This window comes from Urocitellus parryii, chromosome 9 (genome assembly GCF_045843805.1).
Source record: "Urocitellus parryii isolate mUroPar1 chromosome 9, mUroPar1.hap1, whole genome shotgun sequence".
In the NCBI taxonomy this organism is placed as follows: domain Eukaryota; kingdom Metazoa; phylum Chordata; class Mammalia; order Rodentia; family Sciuridae; genus Urocitellus; species Urocitellus parryii.
The window spans coordinates 7,770,511-7,795,731 of NC_135539.1; the positions used below are offsets into that span (position 1 = coordinate 7,770,511).

A 25,221-nucleotide genomic window follows, 5' to 3' on the forward strand; every position below is an offset into this window, starting at 1 on the left:
TGAGGCCTGAAAACTCTCCGTCTGTCACTGCTTGGCAAGCAGTCTTTAATTGCCAGTCTCAGGAAGGAACTGGGGCTGGGCAGTAAAGCTCAGGTTCATGGCAGCACACTTACCTCCGCAACATCAGCCAGGGATCTGGACACAAATGAGTCCCGTGAGTTGCCATCCAACAAACTAGGACCAAGCAAGGAAGTGCCACTGTTAGCTCCAACAGGAGTCGGCAGCATCTTCCGACTCTTTTCTGGGGAGATGAAGCTGGCTGCAGGGAGAAGACCAAGGATAACACTGAATATAGGAAACGAACATAAGGGCTAGCTGGCCACCAAGCCAGGTCCCCTGTGGGCCTCCACCTGCATACTTATGCAAAGGGCTGTGCTCTTGCTAGACTAGCTTTTCTTTTCTTTTTTTAATATTTAGTTGGTGTACCTTTATTTATTTATGTTTATTTACATATGGTGCTGAGAATCAAACTCAGCGTTTTACACATGCCAGGCAAGCACTCTACCACTGAGCCACAACTACAGCCTGTGGACTAGCTTATCTTATAATGACCTAAGAGCCAAATACGCCTGTCCGTTGCCAGGGTCCCCAGTGCTGCACTGTCTCAGATCCTCCAACACACACAAAACTTTTGACCCTTTATGTCAGAACCTTACAACAGGCACAAAGGCAGTTCTCAACTGTCAGGATTTGTACTTGACCCTGTACTGTTACTGAAGACAACAGGAACCTATCATGGGGTGCTGGCTCCTCTGCACTCCCAAACCCAGAGCCCCCCCCCCCCATTTGTGACCACAGTCAGGACCAACGAAGTTCACTGTGTGCACAACATGCCCTGCTCCAGGTTGCTGTCAAGATGGCCACCCCCTTGGGCTCACATTGTCTAAAGCCTCTAGAGGACTAATCCCAGATGTGCTACAGAAGCTCCTCCATTGCAGGCAAGGGCAGCATGTGTATCTTTCCCTGCATGCATACCCCTTCACTCTAACTGGTACTGGAACCCAGGGAGCAAACAGATCGGGGGAGGACAGACACATCCTGTGACGCTCTCATATGTGGTTGACACCATGCTGCAAGATGGCAACATCCACTTCAGAATATGTTACGGAGCACACAAAGAGAGAAGCTGAGAGTTCAAAGACGGCCAAATTCTTCTGACCTCAGCCAAGACTGGCAGGAGGCCCAATGGGGAGTGGAGGGGCGGGTAGGCTGGACTAAAGGGGCCACTAAGAACACAAAGAGTGCTCAGCCTCCAACAGGCTGTGGGCCACCAGGTGCACACACCTCTCAAAGCTCATGGTGAGTGGACACTGAGAAGCTATGTACTTCCCACCTCACTCATGCCTCATGTGTGAGAACACAGCACCTTCCTGACTCCAATCCCTGCTGGCCTGAGAAAGCAGATCATTTCCTAGATACTCACCAAACAAGCTGCTGAGTGAGGAGTCTGTGGAGTCACTGGGGTACCACTGGGGGTCATGGGTGGGAGAGGCAATCCAATTGGTCTGAGGACTACTGGATGGGGAGGGAAGACTCTTGGAACTGTCACTGCCGTTCAGTTTTGCTGGAGAAAGAGGGACTCCTTCACCTGTGAACCAAAATCCAGGGTCAAAGATGCTTTCCCAACTCACAGGCAAGGAGGCAGCAGGAGAGAGGGGCTGTGCACTGCTGAACAGAGGAGACCCAAGACACCAGCATGGTCAATTAGAGTCAGTAGGCAAGGACCACAGAATCTTCAGGGTGGCTTTGTGATGCAGAAAGGACATGATTCAGAGGAGAGCAACAGCAGCATCCATCGTCACAGGGCCAAGCCCTGTGCCCAGAGCTTAGCATATACCCTCTCCATAACGCCTGCATCAGTCCTGGTCAGACACGCTGGGGGGCTGTGAACTCACCTTGTCTGAACCTGTACCTAAGTCATATCAGCAAGGGACACACCACAGCCACCAGGACCACTGCTCTACAGAGGGAGGACTGAAGCCTTGAAACAAAATCCAGCTACTTCCTGAACTGTCTGCCAGGGTCACAATTAACCAGGAAAGGACTCCTTTGGACCCCTGGACTGCAGTGGGCCTCAGGGGCCCTCTGGCTCTCATCTCAAGGTCAGGAGCAATCCTACCAGACCACTAGCAGCCTAAAGTTCTACATGCACCTTCCCTGAAGGCACAGCAACTCCTGTAGGCTGCAGAAACCTGATGCTCAAGAATGACAGCTGGACTGGAATGTTCCCAGCAAGTCTGGCAAGTAGGCGGGGGCAGAGCCAGACCCCTCAAAGCAAGTCTGATTGCCTGGACTGGTGGGAACCGGATTCTAGAAAGGATGACGAGGCCGCCTGCTCTCACCATACTGGCCAGAGCTGATGGCAATCTCGATGATGGAGTCGCTGATCTGCGTGGCAGGCTCCCCCTGTGAGAGCACATCCTCAGGGGGGCCAGGCAGGGAGATGTCCAGTAATGCGGAGACGTTGGGCGGGGAGAGTCGGGCGCTGGAGCCCTCTGAGCGCAGAGGGGTACAGAGGCCATTCTGGGGAGGAGTCTTGGGCAGCTCGGTTAAGGAGAGACCAGACGAACCCTGCTGAGAGGTAGGCATTGTTCAGACACAAGGGGCCACTCAGAACCCAAACAAAAAGAGAAGCACAACCTAAGGTTCAGTTGGGCAATAGCGCAGGGTGCTAGCAGTGCCCAAGCCAGGAGGTCAGGCTGAGGTGGCCAGGCCCTGCTTCGATCACAGCCCACAGCTCAACTGTGGACACACAGGTGGTGACTGGTTGCCAGGTGGGCAGTCACCATCAGACAACCCCCTCCTCCCTGGCCCGGAAGCCAGATCTGAGTAACAGAATTGGGAGTTAGCCTGCCATTCACAAGGCAGCAGGCAAGGTGGGCAAAAGGAGAAGTCACTGAGCTCCACAGTGTGTCTGTCACTCAGCCCTGATGCATACTCTACCTGGAAGCTGTCTGTTGTTGGCTCCTGCTCTGGCCTAGAGGGGATGCTGAGGAATGGGTCCCTTGTGCCCTGCGGGAACACGAGACAGGCTGGTAAGTGGCTTACCCATGGGCTAGCGCTAGCCTGGCTGTGCTCCACAGAGCAGTTCAGGCTCCTGGGCCTCCTAGCACCCCAGGTGCCAATGACAAGTTGTGCTTCAGACTGGAGTGCTACACAGACACTGTCAGGCCATGAGCCCTGCAATTAAAACTGATGTTTCAAAAAGCAAACTCATGGCTCATTTAGAAATCAGCTTAAAATCTCAAGCAGGCTGGGCTCCTTAGAGCTCCACAGGGTTGACCTACCTGCCCTCCTCAGGCAGCTCAAGTAGGCCAGGAAACTAGAGCCCCAGAACAATCAGGAGGGAGGGCCATAAAGACCACTCTCCTCCAATGCATCAAGTGCTTGTGATGCCAGCACAGGGAGGTCTCAAGTTGGCTGTCATGCAACTTGGGTGTGGCTCAGAGCTATCTTGCCATGTATGTCTGAGCTGTGTATCCTTAGGGTCACACAGCAACCCCTAAGGCCTGCTTCTCCTGGCCTACGCTCCATGGCACACACGCACTCCCTGGCACAGTGGCTTCTCCAGCCTCTCAGCCAGAACCCAGCCCCATGTCCTGCTTCTACTTAAGATGCTGGTTGCAATGCTGAGCAGCACTTGTGAACACACTCACCCCCACAGGGGGAACGGGGTCTCCATTCTGCTGGGGTCCACTGGAGTCCTGGCCTGGGGCAGTGGCTGTTACCTCATCTGAAGAGAGTGGAGAGATGCCAGACAAGCCCTCGGTAGCCAAGACCGGCAGGGGGCTCCCAGGGATAATGCCTGCACTCTGGGCTGCCAAGTCAACTGCACCTGGAAACAGGAGCAGGAGATCACACCTCTGTTCTGTGTCTCCACAAGGCATGAGGAGAAAGCTCAGGAGAGCCTCTCCCTCATACCTCACTTGGATGCAAGAGCCAATGGCTCCCTTTGAAGGGTAAGGAAACATCAAGGTTTGGAGAGAAAAAAGAATAAAATGCCTTGTGACAAAAACGTTACTCAGGAACCTCACACAGTGCTGTCACCATGCAGGTTGCAGACTTACTGGCCAAGTGATTTGTGGCCTGGGGTGGAAGGACCTTGGGCACAATTGGCCGAGACAGAGCTGCTTTGGTCAAAGATGACTGGATGGGCCGGAATGAGCCTCTCCCTGTAAGGGGGAAGACAGAGTCAGATACATCATCCTGGCCTGCCTATGCCCTCTACAGATACAGCTAGATCTTATGTCATCCCCTTAAATGAGCTATGGGTACCTCAGGAGTGGCCAACGCATCAGACCTTGGACTGACACTCTGCCACTATCATTTGGTTGTGCTTTGCTAGGTCTTCTACAGTTGAAAAGTTAGCATGAGAAAGCAATTGGAAGCTGATGGGACTTGCAAGTACACATGAAATGTAAAAAAGACCAGTTCTGTCCACAGAACAGGGGCTTCACTGAAAAATTCGCAGGGTGTAAGAGGACTGTAAAGCGCCAGCCCCCTCACTGCAGTCACTGACATACAAGGGCACAATCCACAGACCCCAAGAACACCACTACTCCACAAAGTGCCTTGTTGCGCCAATGAACTGACTGAGCAAAGGTGCCAACAAGGCCAGCTGAGCCCATCCCCAAGGATGCACCCACCAGAGGCCTCTGCCCTGCCAGCTACTGCAGCTGGCCTGACAGGCCTGTGCCAATGGAACCCACACAGAACACTAGAAATGTGAGGCAGAGTGCCGTCTCCAGGCAAGGCCACACTCAGATGAAGAGGAGGGAAAGCGGGCCCAGAGAGGCCTCAGCTCTTACCAGCAACAGGAGAGTTGGACAAGATGGAGAAAGAGCACACATTGTGGGACTGATTTTCAGATGGTCTGGGGAGCAGCGTTCTCTGAAGAGAAAATGTAAATTATCAAGGCAGTAAGACTCCAATGCTGAAAGAGATCACTCCCCAAACTGGGTAACTAAGGAATCCAAGTAAGAGAGAGCTAAGTGTCCATAGATGTCACAAGGATGCCTGGGGTAGTCTGAGGCTTTCACATTCTGGTGGCCCCGTGTCCCAGAACAGTAGGTCCTCCCAGGGAACTGGACCTTCATTAGCAAAAACAAGGAGTGCCGCATGACCTGCCCTGTGTGCAGAAAGCCCCTCTGAATTAGGTGGGTGTCCCCCATGACACACACACTTGTTACAGTCCCAGGTACAGGATGAGACAGAGCCTGAGCTGGCTTCCATGCAGCCATGGCAAGAGGGGAGAAGGGGCACCCAACGCCTCTTCACAGGGCTCCTCCTGTGGGTACCTCTCTGTGACAATAGTCCCCAGAAAGTCATCACCCACCCAAACTGGCAGTGGCCACAGAACATTCACAGAGAGCATCTGCCAAGCTTGGCACAGTGGCCTGTGACCTCAGTAATTTAAAGGCTAAGGCAGGAGAGTCACTAGTAGAGGTCAGCCTAGGCAACTTAGTGACCCTGTCTCAAAATAAAAAAATAAAAAGGGCTGGGGATGTAGCTCAATGGTAGATGCCACTAGAGCCAACCCTCAGGACAAGAAAAACAACAACAAAAAAAAAACAAACTGTCAACCCAAAAGTGTCCCAAGACACCTCAGCCCAGAGAGAATGGCACAGCTGCCATTCTCTGCTGGTGCACAGAAAACTTGGGTCATATAAAGCCTCTCCTCACCCAAAGATCTACCTGGCACTGGTTTTGGCAAAGATCAGAGGGCAGGTGCGGCCGGAGACAGCAGCGCCATGCCAAGGACTCACGCACAACCCAACACATGCTCTGTGCCCACTGCTCCAAAGCCTGGCCCAGTGCTAGACAAGACTGTTTTGAAAAGGGCCAAGCAGGAAATATTTAGACTTTAGCCCATACTTGACCCTGCCCTTGTACTGGGAAAGTAGCAACAGGCAGGACTGAAATGAATCACAGAACGTGTGTCAATAAAGCTTTACTTGCAAAAATGTTAAAAAGCATGAATATGATCAGGTGTTAGGAAATGCTCAGAACAGACAGTGAAATCTAGGTGCCAGGAGCTGCAGGGAGCCGGGGAGCACTCAGAGGTACTGGGTTTCCTCCGGGTGATGAAAATGCTCTGGAGTAGGCAGTGGTGGCTGTGCCTATCCATAAACACACTGAAAGAACACTGAAGTGCACTCAAGTGTGCTCCTTATATGGGTAAATACTACAGAATGTGTAGTCACAAATAAATCTGTCTTAAATAAGAAACAGCAGGCTGGACTTAGTCCACGAGAGGTGGTACTGAGCCCTGCACTCAACGGCCATGAAGCTCATGCCCAATCAGGGACTTTCCCACCACTGCCAGAGAAAAGGATTAAAATACAAAAATTAAGTGTTAGTATGAACCCAAAGCAGAGGTGAAGAGAAATAAAATAAACCATGGGCATCTTCCTTCCTAAGATCTTTTGTGCAATTCTTACTTCTAAAAGAACTAATCTCAAGAGAGAAAAAGATGTCTAACAGTCTAACAAAAGGAAATCTATTAATCCCCCCCAAAAATACACCCATGAATTTCTAAGGCCATAATTATTTCATATTTGCAGCTTCCCTTCTGCCCTGTTTGCTGGAGCTTGAATGTGGCCCTGGAAGGTCCACCCAGCACTCCCTCCACCCAGCACTCTGGCAGAGGCCAGGCCTATCAATCCACTCCTTGCTGACTGCTGGCACCAGCTCAGTGTGTCTCATCATGTCCTGGGAAGTCCTCCAAGACTTCCAACCCAGCTCAGACGTTCTTAGAACCTGGACCCCAGAACTTTTGTCTTTTCTGCTCATAATTTTCAATGCAATTCAAAGACTATCTTTACTTATAGGCACCATTAAATTCACTATTTTTGCTTTTACTTTTCCCATTCATAAGGAAAAGAAGCAGCAGTGATTTCCCCTATTTTACATCCTGAAATCCTAAGTCACAGAAGAAACCCTGTGTGTGCTGGCTAGCTGGGCCAGCGGTAGAGCCAGGGGCACGTGGACTCATGTGAGGTCCTCACCTGGACCACCAATGGCTTCCGCAGGTGCCGGTTCCGCAGTTTTCTGGGCTTTGGCAAAAAGAAGTCTGACTGCATCTGTAAGGGAGACAGCACACCAGCCCTGAGGATGTGCCCTCCATGGCATGGCGGCCCGGCCTGGCACGCAGGAGCCCGGCCCAGCACTCACACTGATGGAGTTTAGGTGCTGCCGGAACGTCAGCTCTGCTTCTTTGCTGGGGGAGAAGAGCTTCCCATGTCGGCTGTTGGGTGGCAAAGTCGTTGGGACAGCAAAGAGGCCACCATCTGAGTCACTGCTTCCTGTACTGGAGGGACCAGCCACCAAGAGGGGCCTTGGGGGGTTCCTTAAACCTGGAAAGGAGAAGGGAAAGCCACATGCCAACACTCTCCCACACAACCTCTCCAGAGTGAAGGGAGTTCTGTTGGGTAGAAAACCTGGAAGGAATTCTGCAACAGCTCTTCAGGTGCCTGCATCTCATCCCTGGAAACATGGCCCTTCTTGCTCATGGAGGTTTTTGTCCCCAATGAGGAAACCATAGGCCTCCTAGAGGACAAGCATGCCACAAATGGTCAACACTTAGTGGACCGGACAGGGCCACCCACTGCTGGACTTCTCAGAACTAGCAGCACCTTTAGGGAATCCCAAACAAACCCAAAGTGGCAGAAGGATCTGAGAGCCAACATGCCAATTTACCAAAGGGGGTCAATGGGTGGATTTGGGTTATACACTGTCATCTGCTGACCCCTGATCTAATCTCTAATTTTATGGAAAACAGATCCAGAAGTAATAGGACAGAAAGCACTATTTAAAAAGTGCTCTCCCGGGAATGCACTCTTCTGCATTCTTGGCCAGGCCCCGCCCCTTACTCTCTATTAACAAGACTGTGAGACTGCACTGATACTCAAGAGTCCACAGTCTGGGCTCATGAAGCATCAGGGTGGGTTTCAGAATTGCAGCCCCACTACTCTGTAAGTGTTCTCCATCCAGACAGAAAGAGACAATTAAAGAGGACACAGAACTAAGAAATTTACAAGTAGAAGCAGGAGGCAGGACAGGCTGGGTCAACTACCAGCTGGCCCTCATCAGGGAACATGCCTATCTGCAGGGAAGGTTGGCTTTTGCAGCACCTTCCGGAGGGAAACAGAAAGAGGTGAAGAGTAATAAAACAAGCATCTGCAGGAGACTGTGCCCCAACTCAGCAGCAGCCCAGGTCTGCTCAAAGACCACCAGGATGCCCTAGCAGGGGTTATGCCTTAATCCTGGCCACCTGTGAGGCTGAGGTGCCCCCCCCCCAGACCCTTTGTCAAAATAAAAGGGCTGTAAATGTGGCTCAGTGATAAAGTACTGAATTCAATCTAAGGTATAAACAAAACAAAACACCCTCCCCATCCACCCCTCATCCCACCCCACAAAAAAAAAAAAAAAAAAAAAAAAAAGACCACCAAGTGAGACTCTCAAGGAAATGGGACTTCTGTTTTTCCCCTTCTAAGGATGAAATCCAGGATGCTCTACCACTGAACCACATCACCAGCCCTTTCTATTTCATTTTGAGATAGGGTCTCAATAAGTTCTCAAGGCTGGCCTGGGACTTGTGATCCTCTTGCCTCAGCCTCACTAAGTAGCTGGGATTACAGATATGTACCACTGTACCTGGCAGGAAATAATCTTCTACAGGCAGGTCACTGGCAACACAGTAAATCAGAGAAAATATAAAAACAATGACATTCTGTGAATGGAAAATAATCCTGGAGAACTGCTAACACACCAGGACACTAAGTTCAGCTGAAAAGTCACTGTATTTTTTGGTATGCCCTTGTATGCCCACATCTTGTCTAACCTGATGCCAACTCCCTAGGGAGTGAGGCAAACTTGTCTCTTCCAGGATGCACACCACTGTCAGAACACAGGTACTAGGCAGGCATCTGCCTACGGTATCCATGACAACACCCTTTATGCTGAAGTGTGAGGAGGACTTAGGGGCTTAGGACAAACAGAAGCACTCCAGTCCTTACTCCAGGGCAGTCGCTGACTCCCTGGACACTCCTGGATCAATCCTGGGAAGAGTTGCACAGCTTCTCCTAGGCTAGAGGAGTGAATACAGCCCACGCTCATCTGAGATACCCAGCTCTGCCAGGGCAGGAAAGGGCACCTGAGAGCATTCATACTTCTCCCCTCAGGCACTCATGTGGAATCCACCACTCCAGCTACAATAATCAGCTTACTTATAAAACACAACAGGCTTAACCAAGTAGTACTGATGCCCAGGACATGCATTATGCTTACCTTGGGGTCTAATGCATGCAGAGACAGAATTTATTAATTAGCTACCTGGAGCTGGAGGTACAGCTCAGTGGTAGAGCACCTGCCTAACATGCATAAGGCCCTGGGTTCCATCCCCAGCACCAGCAAAAAAAAAAAAAAAAATTTATTTCCTAGTTATGGCTGGGGCAGGGTCCACTGTGGTAGGTTACTCTTGTCTTTTTTTCAAGACTGTTCAATTGCTGGCATGTTCCTTAACCAAAATCTTTATTCTAATGTCTTACATGCAAAGAAAAACAGTCCACATAGGTTTAGAAAGAACCAACTCTCCTCAGAGGCCATGAACCACCAACTCAGTATGACATAGCTGCTTCTAGGGCTTTATAATGCAAGAGCCCCCAAGTATCCACATTGCCAAAAGTCATCTCGTCCTCTGCTTCTTGGCGGCTCCAGGGCCCCATGACTCAGGCAATTTATGACAGGCTTCCACATTCACCCTCCATGCCGTTCACTGGACCATGGCTGACCAGACAGTAGGGCAGCCTCAGACATCTGTGCCTTTAGCTTCAGCACAGTCCTTGACCCTGTCAAGCCACCATGACCCTCACCTGGGGAGCAAGGTGCAGCACCAGATGGGAAGGTCTTGCTGCTGCGGAGGGCAGACTGGTTTCGAGGGCAGCGGGGACTCCGGGAACTGATGGTCACCACCTTCCCTGGGGGGGTTGTTGACTGCTCCTCCTGGGCAGGCCTCACGGATGCCGTGGATGTGGCGTTTGCTTCTGGAGCCTGGACAGAAATCGGCCAAAAATGTCCAAACTCAGCACAAAAAAAAATAAAAAAATAAAAAAATAACTTTGATGTGAGTGCCCCAAGGAGGTGTGAGTACACCCTTGAGAATTTGGAAGATGGTGCAGGGATCACAGCCTGATTTCCATGATGGCAAAGGTCGGGGTGTCAAAGATACCTGACCCTGGCATCCCCCAAATCACTCAGCAGCTGGCCAGTTTCTCAAAAAATCACTGGTCCAAAAAAAAGAAAAGAAAAGAAAAGGAAAAGGAAAAAAGGAAGCCAAAAGAGAAACAAAAGTACAAATCACCAGCCAGATAAATAATGAAAGCTACTGCTCCCCTGCTTGGGAGAGCCCCTGAATGTCTCCAGTGCTTGCGTTGAGTGGTGAGAATGGGCAAGTGGACCTCAGTGCGGGGAAAGGTTTCACCCACTCTGAGCAGGGCCCAGCTGCAGGGAGGAGGTACTGGGCAGTGGAAGAGAACACTGCTTTTAAAACACCCACAGTAAAAAGCCAGTGTAAGACGACTACAGAACTCTTCTGAGTCACAGGAAGAAAAGATTTACACAGCCATAGCTCCCACAGCACCACCAGTCCCAGGGCCTGTCTCCTTTGCCGTACTTCTCCCAACTCTGCCAATCTCCCGTGTCTTGGGCCTTGTGGGGCACTTATCACAGCTCTACCAGGGAAGGAGGAGTTGCAGTAGGATGGAAAGCCACAGGACAGGCCCCCATCTCTGACCCAAGGTCTCCAATCTCAGTGAGCCACAGGCCAGTCTTCTCTACACCTGTATTCCATAGTCACCTGGGGTTATCCCTACAGTCTTCGGCGCTATTCTGGAAGCTGCATGTCCAAGTTCCAGGTGATGCTGAGCTGCTGGCAGGCCCTAATGTGAGTGCCTCTGCTGAGCTTCTTGCCCACCATGCTCTACACCATGTGCTTCCTCCTCCCCTAGGTTCCTCAACCATGTCACTTCTCTCCATGTAAAGCCAAATCTGTATGAACTCATAATCCATCTGGTCGCAACTCACTCACCCCCAACAGCCCTGACATTGGGTCTACCCAGGAGTCACCTCACTGCTTAAGCTGCAGCCACCTTCATGACCAGGTCTCGTCAAGGCCCGGGTACACTTCCTGAAGGGCCACACTGACCCACTTACCAGCTTGGGGTTGACCTCCGTGGAGATGAGCCTCAGGAGGCAGTTCAGGAGGCGCTGCTCATGGGGGACTGGGGGACAGGGGCGGTTGGCCCGGCTCTCAGGGCCTAGCACAGCCAGCCAGTCGTACTCCAGCTGCAGCTTGCTTGGCTTGCCCATCATGAGGTAGACTTCAGCCAGTGTGAGGCTCTCAGATGTCTGCAGGCTCCAGCCCTCCTCGCGCAGCTGCTGGGCTAGCTGGCTGGCAGGCACCTCTTTTGGGGGCCTGGTGGCAGGCTGTCCCTGAGATGTCAGAGGCTCTGTAGGGCTTCCCTTCTGTTGGGGCTCCTCTGAAGGTGCATCTGCTGTGTCTTTAGTGCAAATATCCAGGGGAAGCCCAGGGCTAGGGCCAGGCTGAGGGTCTGGGCCAGGGGAGGTGAGGTCAAGAGCCTCCCTGCTGCTGGGGGTGAGAGCCTCAGGGGAGGCCGCCCTGCCAGGAAGAGGATGATCTCTCCCAGGCCGCGTGTCCGTGCAGCGGCACCGTTCCGGGACGATGAGGTCCTGACAGGACTTCAGGTAGCGGGGTAAGGGGTCAAGGAGAGACAGCTCATCCTCCAGGTCTGGGAGCTGGCCGCAGGCACACGGCAGGGCCCCCGGCTCTCTGATGAGGCCATCCCCGCCCTCTGCAGGAGCTGCTGCAGGGGTCTTCTCGAAACTTGGCCCGGAGTCCTGATGCCCAGGGGGAGGCCTGTCAGGAGCATCCAGGCTGCTCAGACTTGGGGTGGCCCCCTCCCCAGGGGCACTTTCAGGGGAACTCTCTCCAGAACTCTGCAACACATCGGTGGCAGGAGGGGGCCGCCCACCACCCTTGCCCTCAGTGCCACCCCTTGGGCACTTCACCTGGCCCCGGGCTGTTCCCTGCCCACTCTGGATGCCCAGGATCTGGGCTGGGGGTAGCGAATGGGCATCTTTGGTGCTCTGCTTGCACCGGCCACCCTCCTGCCAGTGCACCGTGCAGAAGGCCTTGGAGTGCACCACACGGGCCACACCAGGCAATGGCGTCAGCGTGCAGTTCTCGCCAGGGAACAGGTGCAGCGCCACCTTCTCCTGCGTCTGCAGGGCGCTGGTGCCCGGGAGCTGCCGCTCCTCGAGAGTCTTCCGCTGGGTACACTGTCAAGGAGCAACCCTGCCAGCAACGCCATGGTTATATTGCTCGCCAGGTGCGGGAAAAGGGCCCCTGCCAGAAGCCATATCTGCTCCTTGGCATCACAGGGGCTCAGATCTGCCCTTATCCCTGACCTAGGGACTTTCCTCAAGCCATAGACAGATAACGCTGCCCCACGGTATAGGGTCTCTGAGAAATTCATACCTCTGATGTGCACTGTACATAGGGAACAGGGTCAGAGCCAGCCAACAACACAAGTGGGGCTGTACCTGTGTCACGTCACCCACCCTGCTGGCACAGGTCCTTCCACCACACCATATGGGCAGATGGCTGGCCAGTCACAATGTGGAGAGCTAGTGTGCCCAAATGCCACCACAGCAAGGAGGGGACAAGTAGGGCTCTATACCCAAACCCTAGTGGCAAAGGGCTCCTACAGGGTCCTGTTGTAATAAGAAAGACTAGGAAGTGAGACCCCATTCCCAAATAGGAGGAGCTGTAGAGGCTGGAAGGTTTGTTTAGTTGTGAAAAGATACAACTCGCACTTCCTGGAGTGCCCACTTCTGCTTCAAGAACTCGATAAGGCTGGACACCTTCCGATGCAGCTCCACAATCATCCTAAGAGACAAAGAAGGGAGGCTGCCACAACATGAATCCAAAATCAGAAGGGGCAGGGCCTTGTCAGGGTCAGGGAGGGCACCAATAGGACCCAGGTTCCTTCTCCTAAAGATCAGCCCTATCAGCTGAGCTAATACAGATTCCCGCAATCACTGAGGAAGTGTCACCAGGTATGACACTGCTCCCATCATTGCCTGGGGTGCACTGTGTGGGAACTGTGGGTGCCTTCAGGATTTCAGGGTTGGAGTGGCCAGCCCTCACCAATCCTAGGGAAATAAACACTACATGGATGGGGACAAGGCACCAACGGTGCCAGAGCTTGCCCAGTGTGAGCAGCTGGTTTCTGCAGACTCCACTGGCGCAGTATCTGTAGACTGGAAGGAACTAGGAGCACAAGTACTGGAGGGAACCCTTAGTGGCACTGGGCCCTGAGGTGAGGAAGATGTTCTGGACAGACGGGTGGAAATTCCACAACACTGAGAATGTACCAAATGCCATGTGACTGTAAATTTCAAGGTGGCTGATGGTTTATTTTACATTGTGAATCTACCTCAATTTAAAAAAAAATGTTTAAAACAGCCCATTCCCACAGCAGTTCCTTGTGCACACAGCAGACACCAATTTGGGAAGCCAGAGAGAAAGAAGCAGTAGGGGCATTATGGGACAGAGAGGAGAGGAAGGTACTGCGGCCACTTGCCCTCTGGCCAAGACTTTCTCTTATCATTCACACTCCTGAGAACCCTGGCCAAGCTCAGCACCTGCAGGGCCCCCATCAGACCACCACTGTGGCAACATCACACCCACACCCTGTCCTCAAGTGACGCCAGAGCACTAGGGTGAAACTTGCTCCTTGCATCAACTCCCTGAGGAAAACCCAAACAGTACCCTTTATCCCTGTACAGACAACAGGGACCCTCCTCAGGCTGAAGGCCACATTACCTAAGGCGTGGGTTCTGGGCAAGGCTCTGCACTCGTGCCCAGGCATGGTTGTTCCGTGGTTGTAGCTCTACAGGGACTTTCAGGGGCAGACGTACTGGCTTCTGGTCCTCTTCATCACTGAGGCCTGCAAAAGGGAGAGACCATGAAAGTCCAGAGCAGATCAACCTCAAGGCAGAAAGTAAAGTGCTTTACCCAAAAAAAAAAAAAAAAAAAAAAAAAACCAGAATCAGAGCGATGTGGACAGACTGCCTTGGGACCAGAGGCAAGGAAGGCAGAGGAAGCCCAGCAAGGGAGCAGCTAATGAAGCCACTCACACGCATATGCACAAAGGCCACAAAAGATCTGCTCCAAATAGCTCGGAGCCCTCTGTCTTGATACTGCCATGGCTTCTGAGCTAAACTTGATCTACTGAGTGGAGGCACTGCATTTCAAATGGATAAACTATCTATCTGCAGTACTGGGATTCAGCTGGACCAGGCACAGAACTATTCGGCAGAAAACATTCTTAGCTCAGGCTGTTACCAAACAACAAAACAACTGAGCTACAGGTGTCCCGGCCTTCCCCTGGTCACCTACCATCAGGATCACAGAGCTTCTTCAGGGCCCGGCACATGGGTGCTTTGATCCGCAGGTTCCTCCCTTTGTAACGTACTGTGGTGGCTCTGGGAAGAGAGTTGGGAAGAAGTGCTGATGCCTCTGGATCAACACACATAAGAAAGGGCCCCCTAAGGGGCACTATGTAGGAACAGAGGCTCCCATGCTGTCACCCAGGACCCAAGTAAGGCTGTGGCTCTGGACATCCACAACTTTTTTGACCAGGAGATGTCTGCTGTTTATGGGAAACGTGCTGTGTTCCCCCTACTCTGGCAAATTCCCTGACACAAGCTCTTCTCCCAGCCCATTAAAACCACTATTCTGAACTTGGGCAAATGGCTGTCCATTTTCCACCCATCCAATCTCCATGTGCTTCTCATCCTGGGGCCTCACAAACTGCAAAGCTACCTCACATGACCAGGTGACATATCTCAATCCACCCCTACATAACCTCTATGTACCCTCTTCCTGACTGCCTTGAAACACCAGTGTTGCAATCTATCCCTCTGTAAACCACACTGGTGGACCCAGAATACAAGCAGCCAGAGAACAGGGTATCACAGGCCCATGCCTGGAGTCCCTGGGCAGGCCCAAAATACGTTTGCCAGAGCTGCAGTGTGTTACAATTACAAGATACCTGTAATCCCATAGACTAGGGAGGCTGAGGCATGAGGGACACAAGTTCAAGGGAGGCCAGCCTCAGCAACTTACTGAGGCCCCCAGCAACTCAGTGAGACCCTGTCTCAAAATAAAAGTAAAAAAATAAAAAGTAGAAAAAGGATAGGGAGGGCTGGGGATGTGGCTCAAGCGGTAGCATGCGTGCAGCCCAGGTTCAATTCTCAGCACCACATACAAAAAAAACAAAGATGTTGTGTCCGCCGAGAACTAAAAATAAATAAATATTAAATTCTCTCTCTCTAAAAAACAAAACAACAACAACAAAAGGCTAGGGATGTGGCTCAGTGGTTAAGCACCCCTGGGTTCAATCCCCAGTACAAAAAAGAAAGCAAGAGGAAAGTTCCTCCAAAACACAGCTGGAATACTTGTGAAACCCTCCATAAAGGCAGGTGGTTTTAAAAGTGGAGGTGAAGTGAGGGGTGGGCAAGACAGCCAAGACCAGGCTTGACATGGCCCTTAACTCTTGCTGTTATGGGTACCTACTCACTTCAAAACTAGAAAGCACAAGGGATACGCAGAGTTTCTGATCTGGGAGAAGAACAGGATTCTAGTCCAAGGAAAAGCTGTGGCCTGCCTGGTGGGGAGCAACATATGCAGGTCTGCATTTCACAGAATGTTCCAGGTGAGGATGTGCCTCACATGTCAAGGATTTCTGCTGTGACAGCCTTTCTGACTGACCCACATCCAGTTGCAATCATGTTAGTTCAGAGCTGCTTTTGTAACTGCCACTCAATTTCTGAGAAGTAGTCAGTGAAAAAGTGACAACACATATATGTGATTCTAAAGATGTGCAGAAAGTGACACATTCATCTGTACATATTTATGTTTATATCTGCACATTCATGCACATAAATTCCCTAAGAATAAAAATTCATTGGTGTACTTGGGAAGAAAATCTCTGGCGAGGGGAACAGGATAGGGTAGTTGTCTATTTCATGTTTGTGTTTGAAAATTTTCTGAGCATATTAGATAACACTTGTGTAATTTTTAAAAATGTTATTGTGAGAAAATCCTGCTTACAATTGGATATCAGAACATGAACTATAGCTTTAAACAGAATGAGCGCAGGAGAGACTGATAGTTCCCTAATTTGACCTAAGAGTAATGCCGCAGTCTGGCTGGGCACAATTCAGGAGCCACTTGTCAAAAGAAACGAACTTTATTTTTAGAACCACACAGGCCAAACAAAAGAGCTCCTCAGGAAAAACCCTCAGAGCCCAACTGCCACCACCGACTTCCCACAAGCCTCTCACACAAACAGGCCCCAGACTCCAGACAATCACTGGGTCAGGACTTTAGTTAATCTCTCCGGAATCCAAATCGGCTGCTCTTCTTCCTGTGGAAACACACAAACAGACCCCCGACTCCAGACAATTACTGGGTCAGAACCTTTCCACTGTCCTGTTAGAATATCTTTCCAAAGTACCTTGGGCTTATGTACATTTTTTGGACACATATGCCTTTCCGCAGCACTAAGTCCTGATGAATCCAAATTTTATAAGTTTAGAGTAAAAAGGGTTATTTTAAGTTTATCTTTGGGGAATATATACCCCTTCCCAATTCCGTCTTTTTGCTTTAATAAGTACATTTTAATAGTTTGATGAGCTCTTTCAACTATGCCTTGTCCCTGTGGATTGTATGGGATTCCTGTTATATGAGTAATGCCAAATGATGAGCAAAATTGTTTAAAAGAGGTAGAAGTATAACCAGGGGCATTATCTGTTTTTAACTGTTTTAGAATGCCCACAGTGGCAAAATTTTGTAAGCAATGAGCTATAACATCTTTAGTTTTTTCTCTGGCATGAAGGGAGCCCATCAAAAATCCAGAAGTATCAACTGTTAACATGCAAATATTTTAATTTTCCAAATTCTGGCAAGTGTGTGACGTCCATCTGCCAAATATGGTTAGGTATCAACCCTCTAGGATTGATTCCAAGATTAACTTGTGGTAAAAAGGTCACACAATTTTGACATTGTTTTATTATTTGTCTAGCTTGTTCCTTAGTTATTTTAAAACGCTTTTGTAAAGTATTAGCATTGACATGGAACCTTCTATGAAAATTTATAGCTTCTTCTAGTGTAGAGAAAATATGTATGTCATGTGTAGTTTTATCTGCTAAATCATTGCCCAAACTAAGGGCTCCAGGCAATCCTGTATGTGCCCTGATATGTCCTATAAAGAATGGATCTTTTCTGTCCCAGATTAGACTTTGTATAGTGGAAAGCAAAGAGAAAACAGTAAAGGAAGGGGAAATCCTACCAGCATCTTCAAGGGCTACTATAGCATTATCTTGACTATCGGAAAATAAATTAAATACAGAATCTTTAAACTTCACAAAAGCTTGTAATACTGCATTAAGCTCTACCTTTTGAGCCGATTGTTTGGGTACTAAAAATGTACAAGTTTGATCAGGTGTAACTATTCCTGCTATACAATTATTTGACCCATCAGTGAATATATTTGGAGCATTCACAATAGGTGTTTTTCTTGTCACTTTTGGAAAAATTACAGGATGCAATGACCAAAAAGACAATAAAGGATTAGATGGTAAGTGGTTATCAAATGAAACATTAGATTTGCACATGATTATTGCCCAAGTATTTAACTCATTAGCTAACTCATCAATTTGATTCATAGTATATGGAGTAATAATTTTATTGGGAGAAATTCCAAACACTCCTTTGCTGCTTTTATTCCTTTGAGTATTAATTGTCGTACAGCCTCAGGATACCTAGTAAGAATAGTGTTAGGAGAATAAGATAAATGTATCCATAATAATGGACCTTCTTGCCAAAATACTCCTGTAGGAATATTTTTTGTTGGTAGTACAATAAATAATAAAGGCAAACTTATATCAATTCTATCCAAATGCATATTTTCCATCTATGTTTCAATGATTTTTTAATGCCTTTCTTGCGTCAGGCGTTAACATTCGGGGAGAATTTGGATCTGATGGACCTTTTAGGATATCAAATAAAGGTCCCAACTCTCCTGTTGGTATACCTAGATAAGGCCTTATCCAATTTATGTCTCCGAATAACTTTTGAAAGTCGTTATGTGATTTGAGTTGATCTACCCATATTTGAATTTTTGGTGGAAGGACCATGGTTGAGGATAATAGAACTCCTAAATAATTAATTGGAAAATGTAATTGTACTTTATCTATTGCTATCTCTAGATTATAATTTTTTAATAAGTTTGTAAGTGTGGCATAACATTCTAGCAATGTGTTTTTAGTTTTGTGTGCTAATAATACATCATCCATATAGTGAAATATTTGTAGTTCAGAATTTTGATTTCTAAGTGGCTGGATTACTTTGTTAACATAAATTTGACACATAGTTGGGCTGTTAGCCATCCCTTGAGGGAGTACTTTCCATTCATATCTCTGATCAGGACCTTCATGATTCAGTGCAGGGATAGTAAATGCAAAACGTGGACTATCCTCAGGATGAATTGGAATTGAAAAAAAACAATCTTTAATATCTATAACTAAAACATACCAAGTTTTTGGCAAAGCAGACAATTGAGGAATCCCCGATTGAGCAGGTCCCATAATAACCATCTCATTATTAATGGCTCTTAAATCTTGCAATAATCTCCATTTACCAGATTTCTTTTTGATGACAAAAATGGGAGTATTATGGGGAGATACAGAAGGTTGTATATGTCCTTCTGCTAATTGTTGTTTGAACAGATCATGGGCTGCTTGTATCTTTTCTTTAGTCAGGGGCCACTGAGGAACCCATACTGGTCTTTCTGATTTCCATGTAATTTTTATTGTCTCAGTGGCCCTTTCTGAAAATCCAACCCATGTCTGTCTGTTCCTTGATCTATTTGTATTGGTGCTGCTACACCTTGTTCTTGTTTTTCTAATCTTTTTCCTTTCCTAAAACCTTGTCTAGTCATAATAGTGGGTGCATTTTGATTGATGTTATTTGTTAATGTCAAACCTAATTGATCTAGGACATCTCGTCCCCATAAATTTACTGGAAGATGATCCAATACATATGGCTGTATAGTTCCTTCACATCCTTCAGGATCCTTCCAATCTAATACCATTGCACTTCTATGGGGATTAGTCGCCACTCCTAGGCCTCTAAGCGTTTGAGTGGCTTGTTGTAATGGCCAATGTTTTGGCCATTCTTGACGAGAGATGATGCTAAGGTCTGCACCTGTATCCAGTAGCCCATTAAATTCATGTCCTTGAATATTTAGTTTTAGCATGGGGTGAGAATCTAAATTCAAAGAAAGCATAGCCCAATCTACACCTGTGGAGCCTAATCCCTTGGAATCTCTTTCTACAGCACGACTGGAAAATTTATCATGTAGGCTTGGTATTATTAGTAACTGTGCTATTCTATCTCCTGGTGAAATTACTGATATACCCTTTGGAGAACTGGCTATAATTTTTATTTCACCTTTATAATCGGGATCAATTACCCCAGGACTTATCATAAGTCCTTTTAGAGTAGAAGAGCTGCATCCCAATAATAAGCCTACTGTTCCTTTGGGAAGAGGTCCTTTTACCCCTGTGGGAATGATTTGAACTCCCATCTCTGGAATTAGTACTGCTCTGGCGGAGGCGCAGATGTCCAACCCTGCGCTCCCTCTGGTTTGTCTCATGAGGGATCTGATGGACAATGTGTCCTGGGCACTACCCTGATGGGGTTGCTGGGTTCCTCCAGTGCTCCGTATATTTGTGGTTTTGGGCCCCGGAGCATTGGGCCCCCCTGTCCATTTTTTGGCAATGGAGCCCGATGCCTTTCTCCACGATATCGTGGATAAACACCTGGTCCTTGTTTGTTTTTTGATAATGGAGTACCCTCTATGGTGGTTTGAGAACGGCATTTATTAGCCCAATGTCTCCCTCTATGGCATCGTGGGCAAATACCCGGTATTCTACTCCTTTGATACCTAGTTTTGTTAAACCCTCCTCCTATGGGGCAATTCCTTTTAAAATGTCCTGTTTGTTCACAATTGTAGCATGTTCTTGGCCTGGCATCTAAAGCCTGTTTTACTGCAGCTGCCACAATTTGCCCTTGTTCATTAGTGTCTCTGGCATCTAAAGCCTGTTTTACTGCAGCTGCCACGACTTGCTCTTGTTCATTAATGTCTCTACATAATTTAATATATGTGTTTAAATCTTCATGTTTCCATGGTCTAATGATATCTCTGCACCAACGATTCACTTGGTCATAAGCCAGTTGTTTTATTAATGGCATTGCTTGTTCTGTATTCCCAAAAACTCTGGTAGCTGTTTGAATAAGCCTATCTACAAATTCAGCATAAGATTCATTAGCTCCTTGTATTATCTTAGATAATTGACCTTGTAAACCTCCATGTCCTTGTAAAGTCTTCCATGCCCTAACCGCCTCTATAGCAATTTGTGTGTATACGCCAGGATCTTATGAAATTTGTTGCTGCTGATCCTCATAAGGTCCCTTTCCTAACAAAATATCTAGATTTCTCTGAGGATAACCAGCTGCTGCATTTCGCCTTGCAAAATTCCTCATTGGCAACCTTCCATAACAGATATTGACCTCGATTTAGCACAGCTTTACACATATTAGCCCAATCTGCTGGCGTCATGTTCAAGTTGTTAATGGATTCGACCAAGCTTACAGTGAAGGGTGCTTGAGGACCATAGGTTGTTACAGCTTCTTTTAGCTGCTTCACTATTTTGAAATTTAAAGCATGGTGAATTCGCTGCCCTCCTACCTCAAATACAGGGCATGTTAATACTTGAGATCCTGTCTCAGGATCCGAACTATCAACTGAGGGGATTGGGGGCCTCCCAGCATATGGAGGTGGCCTTGTTAGTTGGACATTTACGTCCTCTGGTGATAGAAAGGTGTTAGTAACAGTCTCCTGTAGAGGTGGCGCTGTTGGTTGGACACTTACGCCCTCTGGTGATAGAAAGTTGTTAGTAGCAGTCTCCTTTTGTAACTTTCCCCCTGATGGCTTTTTCTGCTCTAAGCTTTGTTCCTCTATCTTTGTCTGAAATAAAGGCTTTGGACTAAGCAAACCAGATACGAACGTCCACAATGGCAATGTGCCAACTGGCAGAGTCCCTGGGTTGTTCTTTTCTATTCTTTTTAAATCTTCACCATGATGGTTCCATTGTGATATATTCAACAACTCCTCCTCAAAAAGCCATGGGCGGGCTGGGGATGTGGCTCAAGCGGTAGCGCGCTTGCCTGGCATGCGTGCCGCCCGGGTTCGATCCTCAGCACCATGATACAAAAAAAACAAAGATGTTGTGACCGCCGAAAACTAAAAAATAAATATTAAACAAAAATTTCTCTCTCTTTCTTAAAAAAAAAAAGCCATGGGCTACATTTTTGTATTGTATCAACGTATGCCCTGACTGCTCTTGATTTTACTGGGATGCCTCCTTCCTCTAAAAATTTACTTAACACTCTTTCAGTTTGTTTTTTACTAATTTCTGATCCCAATTGTACACATGAAAACACAGCCAGCTACAGCAGCCTCAGACAGGAAGAATAGGCCACACCACTTCTACCTCTCAGGAATAAAGCTGGGTCCCCTCCTAAAAAGGGAAACAGCTGACTGCAACATGAAGAAGTCTCAATCCTTACATAGTGGATTACAACAATGCCTCTAAAAACTTTAATGTGCTTATTATAAGGCCAGTCAAATAGACAGCGAGGTCCCAAGGTGGCATGGGGGGAGGGGAAAGTTCAATGACTGCTCAAGCCATGGCAGCTACAATCTCATCTACCATTCTTCCACTTGCCCAACCATCCATCTGTCATCCATCCTTCCATTAATTCATTTGCACTGACTTATCTGTCCATCCTTCCATTCATCCATACATACTCATCTATCCTTTCTTCCATCCATCTCATTTGCCTCTTCACCATTCACCCATCCACCCATAGACTCATCCATCCACCCATCCTCTCATCTGCCCCTTCATTCATCCATCCATCAATCTACTCAACTGTCTTTTCTTCAGTCAATCCATCCCTCCATCTGTTCATTTCCATCCTTTCATCCATTCACTCATTTGTTTGGCCTCTACCCACCCTCCATCCAAATACTGACTGAGCTCCCTCTGTGCTTGACACCAAAGAGCAGAGCTGATACTTGGAAAACCTGACTGAGGAAACAAGAAGACCTCAGGAAGAACTTTCACTTCCCACCCATGTTTGGTCTGGAGGGATAATTCAGAGAAAACAGGTCTCCAAGTAACATGTTTTTTTTTTGTACCACGGATTGAACTCAAGGGTACTCAACCACTGAGCCACATCCCCAGCCCTATTTTGTATTTCATTTAGAGACAGGATCTCACTGAGTTGCTTAGCACTTCATCATTGCTCAGTGTGGCTTTGAACTCTCAATCTCAGCCTCCTGAGCCACAGGGATTTTACAGGCATGCGCCACTGCGCCCGACTCCAAACATATTCTATTGAGTTAACATTATTGCCAGGCATGGTGGGACATGCCTATAATCCCAGAGATCTAAGGCTGAGGAAGGGGGATCACAAATTCAAGACCAGCCTGGGCAACGCTATTTTAAAATTTTAGATAAAAATCTAAGAAAAGGGTTGGGGATGTAACTCGGTGGTATAAAGCACCCCGGGGATCTACCTTCCCCATGGAACCACCTTATCCCAGGTAGAACCCACAGACAACAAATGGTACAGTGGTTCAATATATTAGTAATGCTGGGGTAGGGCTACAGGAATAGTAACCAGGAGGAACGTCTAAAACAAGTAGCAATGCAGCCTGAAGTCAGCTCACAACCTCCTCCAATGAGAGCTCTGGAAGCATATGGGCTTTTGTGCTCATCACTGCTTGTCTACCGGCCTCAAAACCAAACAGCAGAGGCAAGACTTCAACAGCAGGCTACTGTGTCATGTGGCACCTGTGTTTGTAATAATCCTAGCTTCCGTTAAACTGTTACTTTGTGACTTCCTTTTTCTTCCTTCATCGAAATGGAGTGACTGCACCCGCATTTATTACCAGGGAACCATTCTGAAATGATGATCTTTTTCCTTTTCTCTCAAATGCAAATTCCACGACCAGCCCAAGTCTGGGGCACCACACTAGCCATGTTCTGGCTTACAATGAGATCGGCTGTTCGTGCACCCCCTACCCCTCAGGAGCTGAAAGACAAGCAGACCAGTATGCCCCCAGGGCACAAGGGTGGAAGAAACTAGGGAGGAATCAAAGCCTAAGCTCCCCTGGACAGTCACACACAGGGCCTCTGCAAGCACATCCACTGGATCAAAGGCAGCCTGGCTTTCTTTCTGACAGGAGATTATTTTCTTCCTTGCAAAACTACTGGATAAATCTAAGCAACACATGCTACATTCTATGCCATCAGGTCTATAAATGATGTAACAGAATTTCATTTTAATTTAGACCCTTTCTCAATTCATTTATTCCTTATTTTATAATTCTATAACTGAAAGGAGATTCACAGTTAACTAGAAAAGGCCTGTGTGGGAAGTAAGGGCAAATTAAGCACTCTGTTGCTTTCAGAATTGAATTAAGACACATTTTTCCACACGCGCCTTCGTAATTTATCTCTATTTCTCTTCTGACTTTACAGGTATTAATACTTGTCCTTAAAAACTAGAGAGTCTGAGTCAGACACAGTGGTACACACCTGTAATCACAGCAGCTTGGGAAGCAGAGGCAAGACAGTTGGAAGTTAAAGGCCAGCCTGGGCAACCTAATGGGGCCCTAAGCAACTTAATGAAACCTTGTCTCAAAATAAAATGTAAAAAGGGCTGGAGATGTGGCTCCATGGTTAAGTGCCCCTGGGTGCAATCCCTGGTACACATGCTCTTGCTCTCTCATGCACGTGCGCACCTGCGTGCACAAAGAAAAGAAACAACAACTAAGAAGTCTTTAGGGGAGAGAATGGGCACATAAATGAATGAGAAAGTACAGAAGGGCCAGAGACAGAGCTGCATGGGACAGTGCACTCTGGTCTCTGGCAAGGCACAAGAACTCACTGGAGATGGCACTGGAGCAAAGCAACACCCACAGGCAAGAAAATGAAACTCCGCCTATACTTTACATCACCCACAAAACTTAATCCAAGTAGAAAGCTATAAGAACTCTAAAAGAAGCCACAGGGAACAATCTTGACCACAGTTGGGCAAGATTCTTAGACACCACATGGAGAGCAGACCACAGAAGACAACAATGACAGACAGGACTTGCAAGGCGCTAAACAACTCAGTGAGACCCTGTCTCTAAATAAAATACAAAATGGGGCTGGAGATGTGGCTCAGTGGTTGAGTGCCCCCGAGTTCAATCCCCTGAACCAAAAAAAAAAAAAAAAAAAACAAAACAAAACAAAAAAAAAATAAAAATAATAAACAGGACACGGAAGGCACCTGGAGGTGGCATGTCTGAATATACAGAAATAAACACTAAGCTCAATAAGAAGAAAATTTGAAGAGACACTTCACCAAAGAAGACACACAGAAGGCAAATATGCACACAAAAGGTATCAACTTCATGGATCATCAGGGAAATGCAAATCAAAGCCACAATGAGAATGGCTTAGAACACACAAATTACACATACTGAGTGCTGGGAGTGTGGGAGCAGCTGGAGGCGGTTTGGCAGTGTCTTGTCAAGTCAGACACTGGCCAGCCATCCCCTCATCCTGGGGGTTACCAGTGAAATGAAAACCCTTGATCACACAACAGCTTTGTGGCAATAGGCCAACAAACAGGCACACTACGGGGGGGGGGGGGTCCATCTTAGAGACTACATGATTGCTTCATTCAATGAGTTTCTGGAAAAGAGAAAACTACAGGATATGGAGAACAGCATCAGTGGATGGGTCTTGGCTGCTGGGGACTCCACATCTCCACACACCTATTAAACTCAGTGACAAGTGGCAAATGCCAATCTGAACCAAGTGATAATAGGGAAAGCAGAATGCAGAGATAGCAAAAGATCAGGGATTGCCAGGGACTGGGCAGGGAGGGATTTTCATAGTAGGGAGAATATAGACATGTCATTACACACGAATCGTCCAAACTGACAA

General features: G+C 47.9%; 1 protein-coding gene across 3 annotated transcripts in view; it reads right to left on the reverse strand.

The window, feature by feature from the left end:
• Positions 1–25,221, reverse strand: part of Cramp1 (cramped chromatin regulator 1) — a 60,332-nt gene that overhangs the window by 5,804 nt on the left and 29,307 nt on the right. For 2 of the 3 annotated variants that reach the window (XM_026385320.2, XM_026385318.2), the window contains 14 exons: positions 14,483–14,568; positions 13,907–14,030; positions 12,886–12,967; positions 11,212–12,348; positions 9,873–10,050; positions 7,174–7,355; positions 7,008–7,082; positions 4,809–4,890; positions 4,068–4,172; positions 3,657–3,835; positions 2,944–3,012; positions 2,343–2,571; positions 1,424–1,588; positions 114–259 (listed from right to left, as the gene is read on the reverse strand). In XM_026385320.2, coding sequence (XP_026241105.2) covers positions 114–259; positions 1,424–1,588; positions 2,343–2,571; positions 2,944–3,012; positions 3,657–3,835; positions 4,068–4,172; positions 4,809–4,890; positions 7,008–7,082; positions 7,174–7,355; positions 9,873–10,050; positions 11,212–12,348; positions 12,886–12,967; positions 13,907–14,030; positions 14,483–14,568 — 2,839 coding nt within the window. The remainder of the gene's footprint in view (positions 1–113; positions 260–1,423; positions 1,589–2,342; positions 2,572–2,943; positions 3,013–3,656; positions 3,836–4,067; positions 4,173–4,808; positions 4,891–7,007; positions 7,083–7,173; positions 7,356–9,872; positions 10,051–11,211; positions 12,349–12,885; positions 12,968–13,906; positions 14,031–14,482; positions 14,569–25,221) is intronic. The other variant, XM_026385319.2, reaches the window with a different exon arrangement.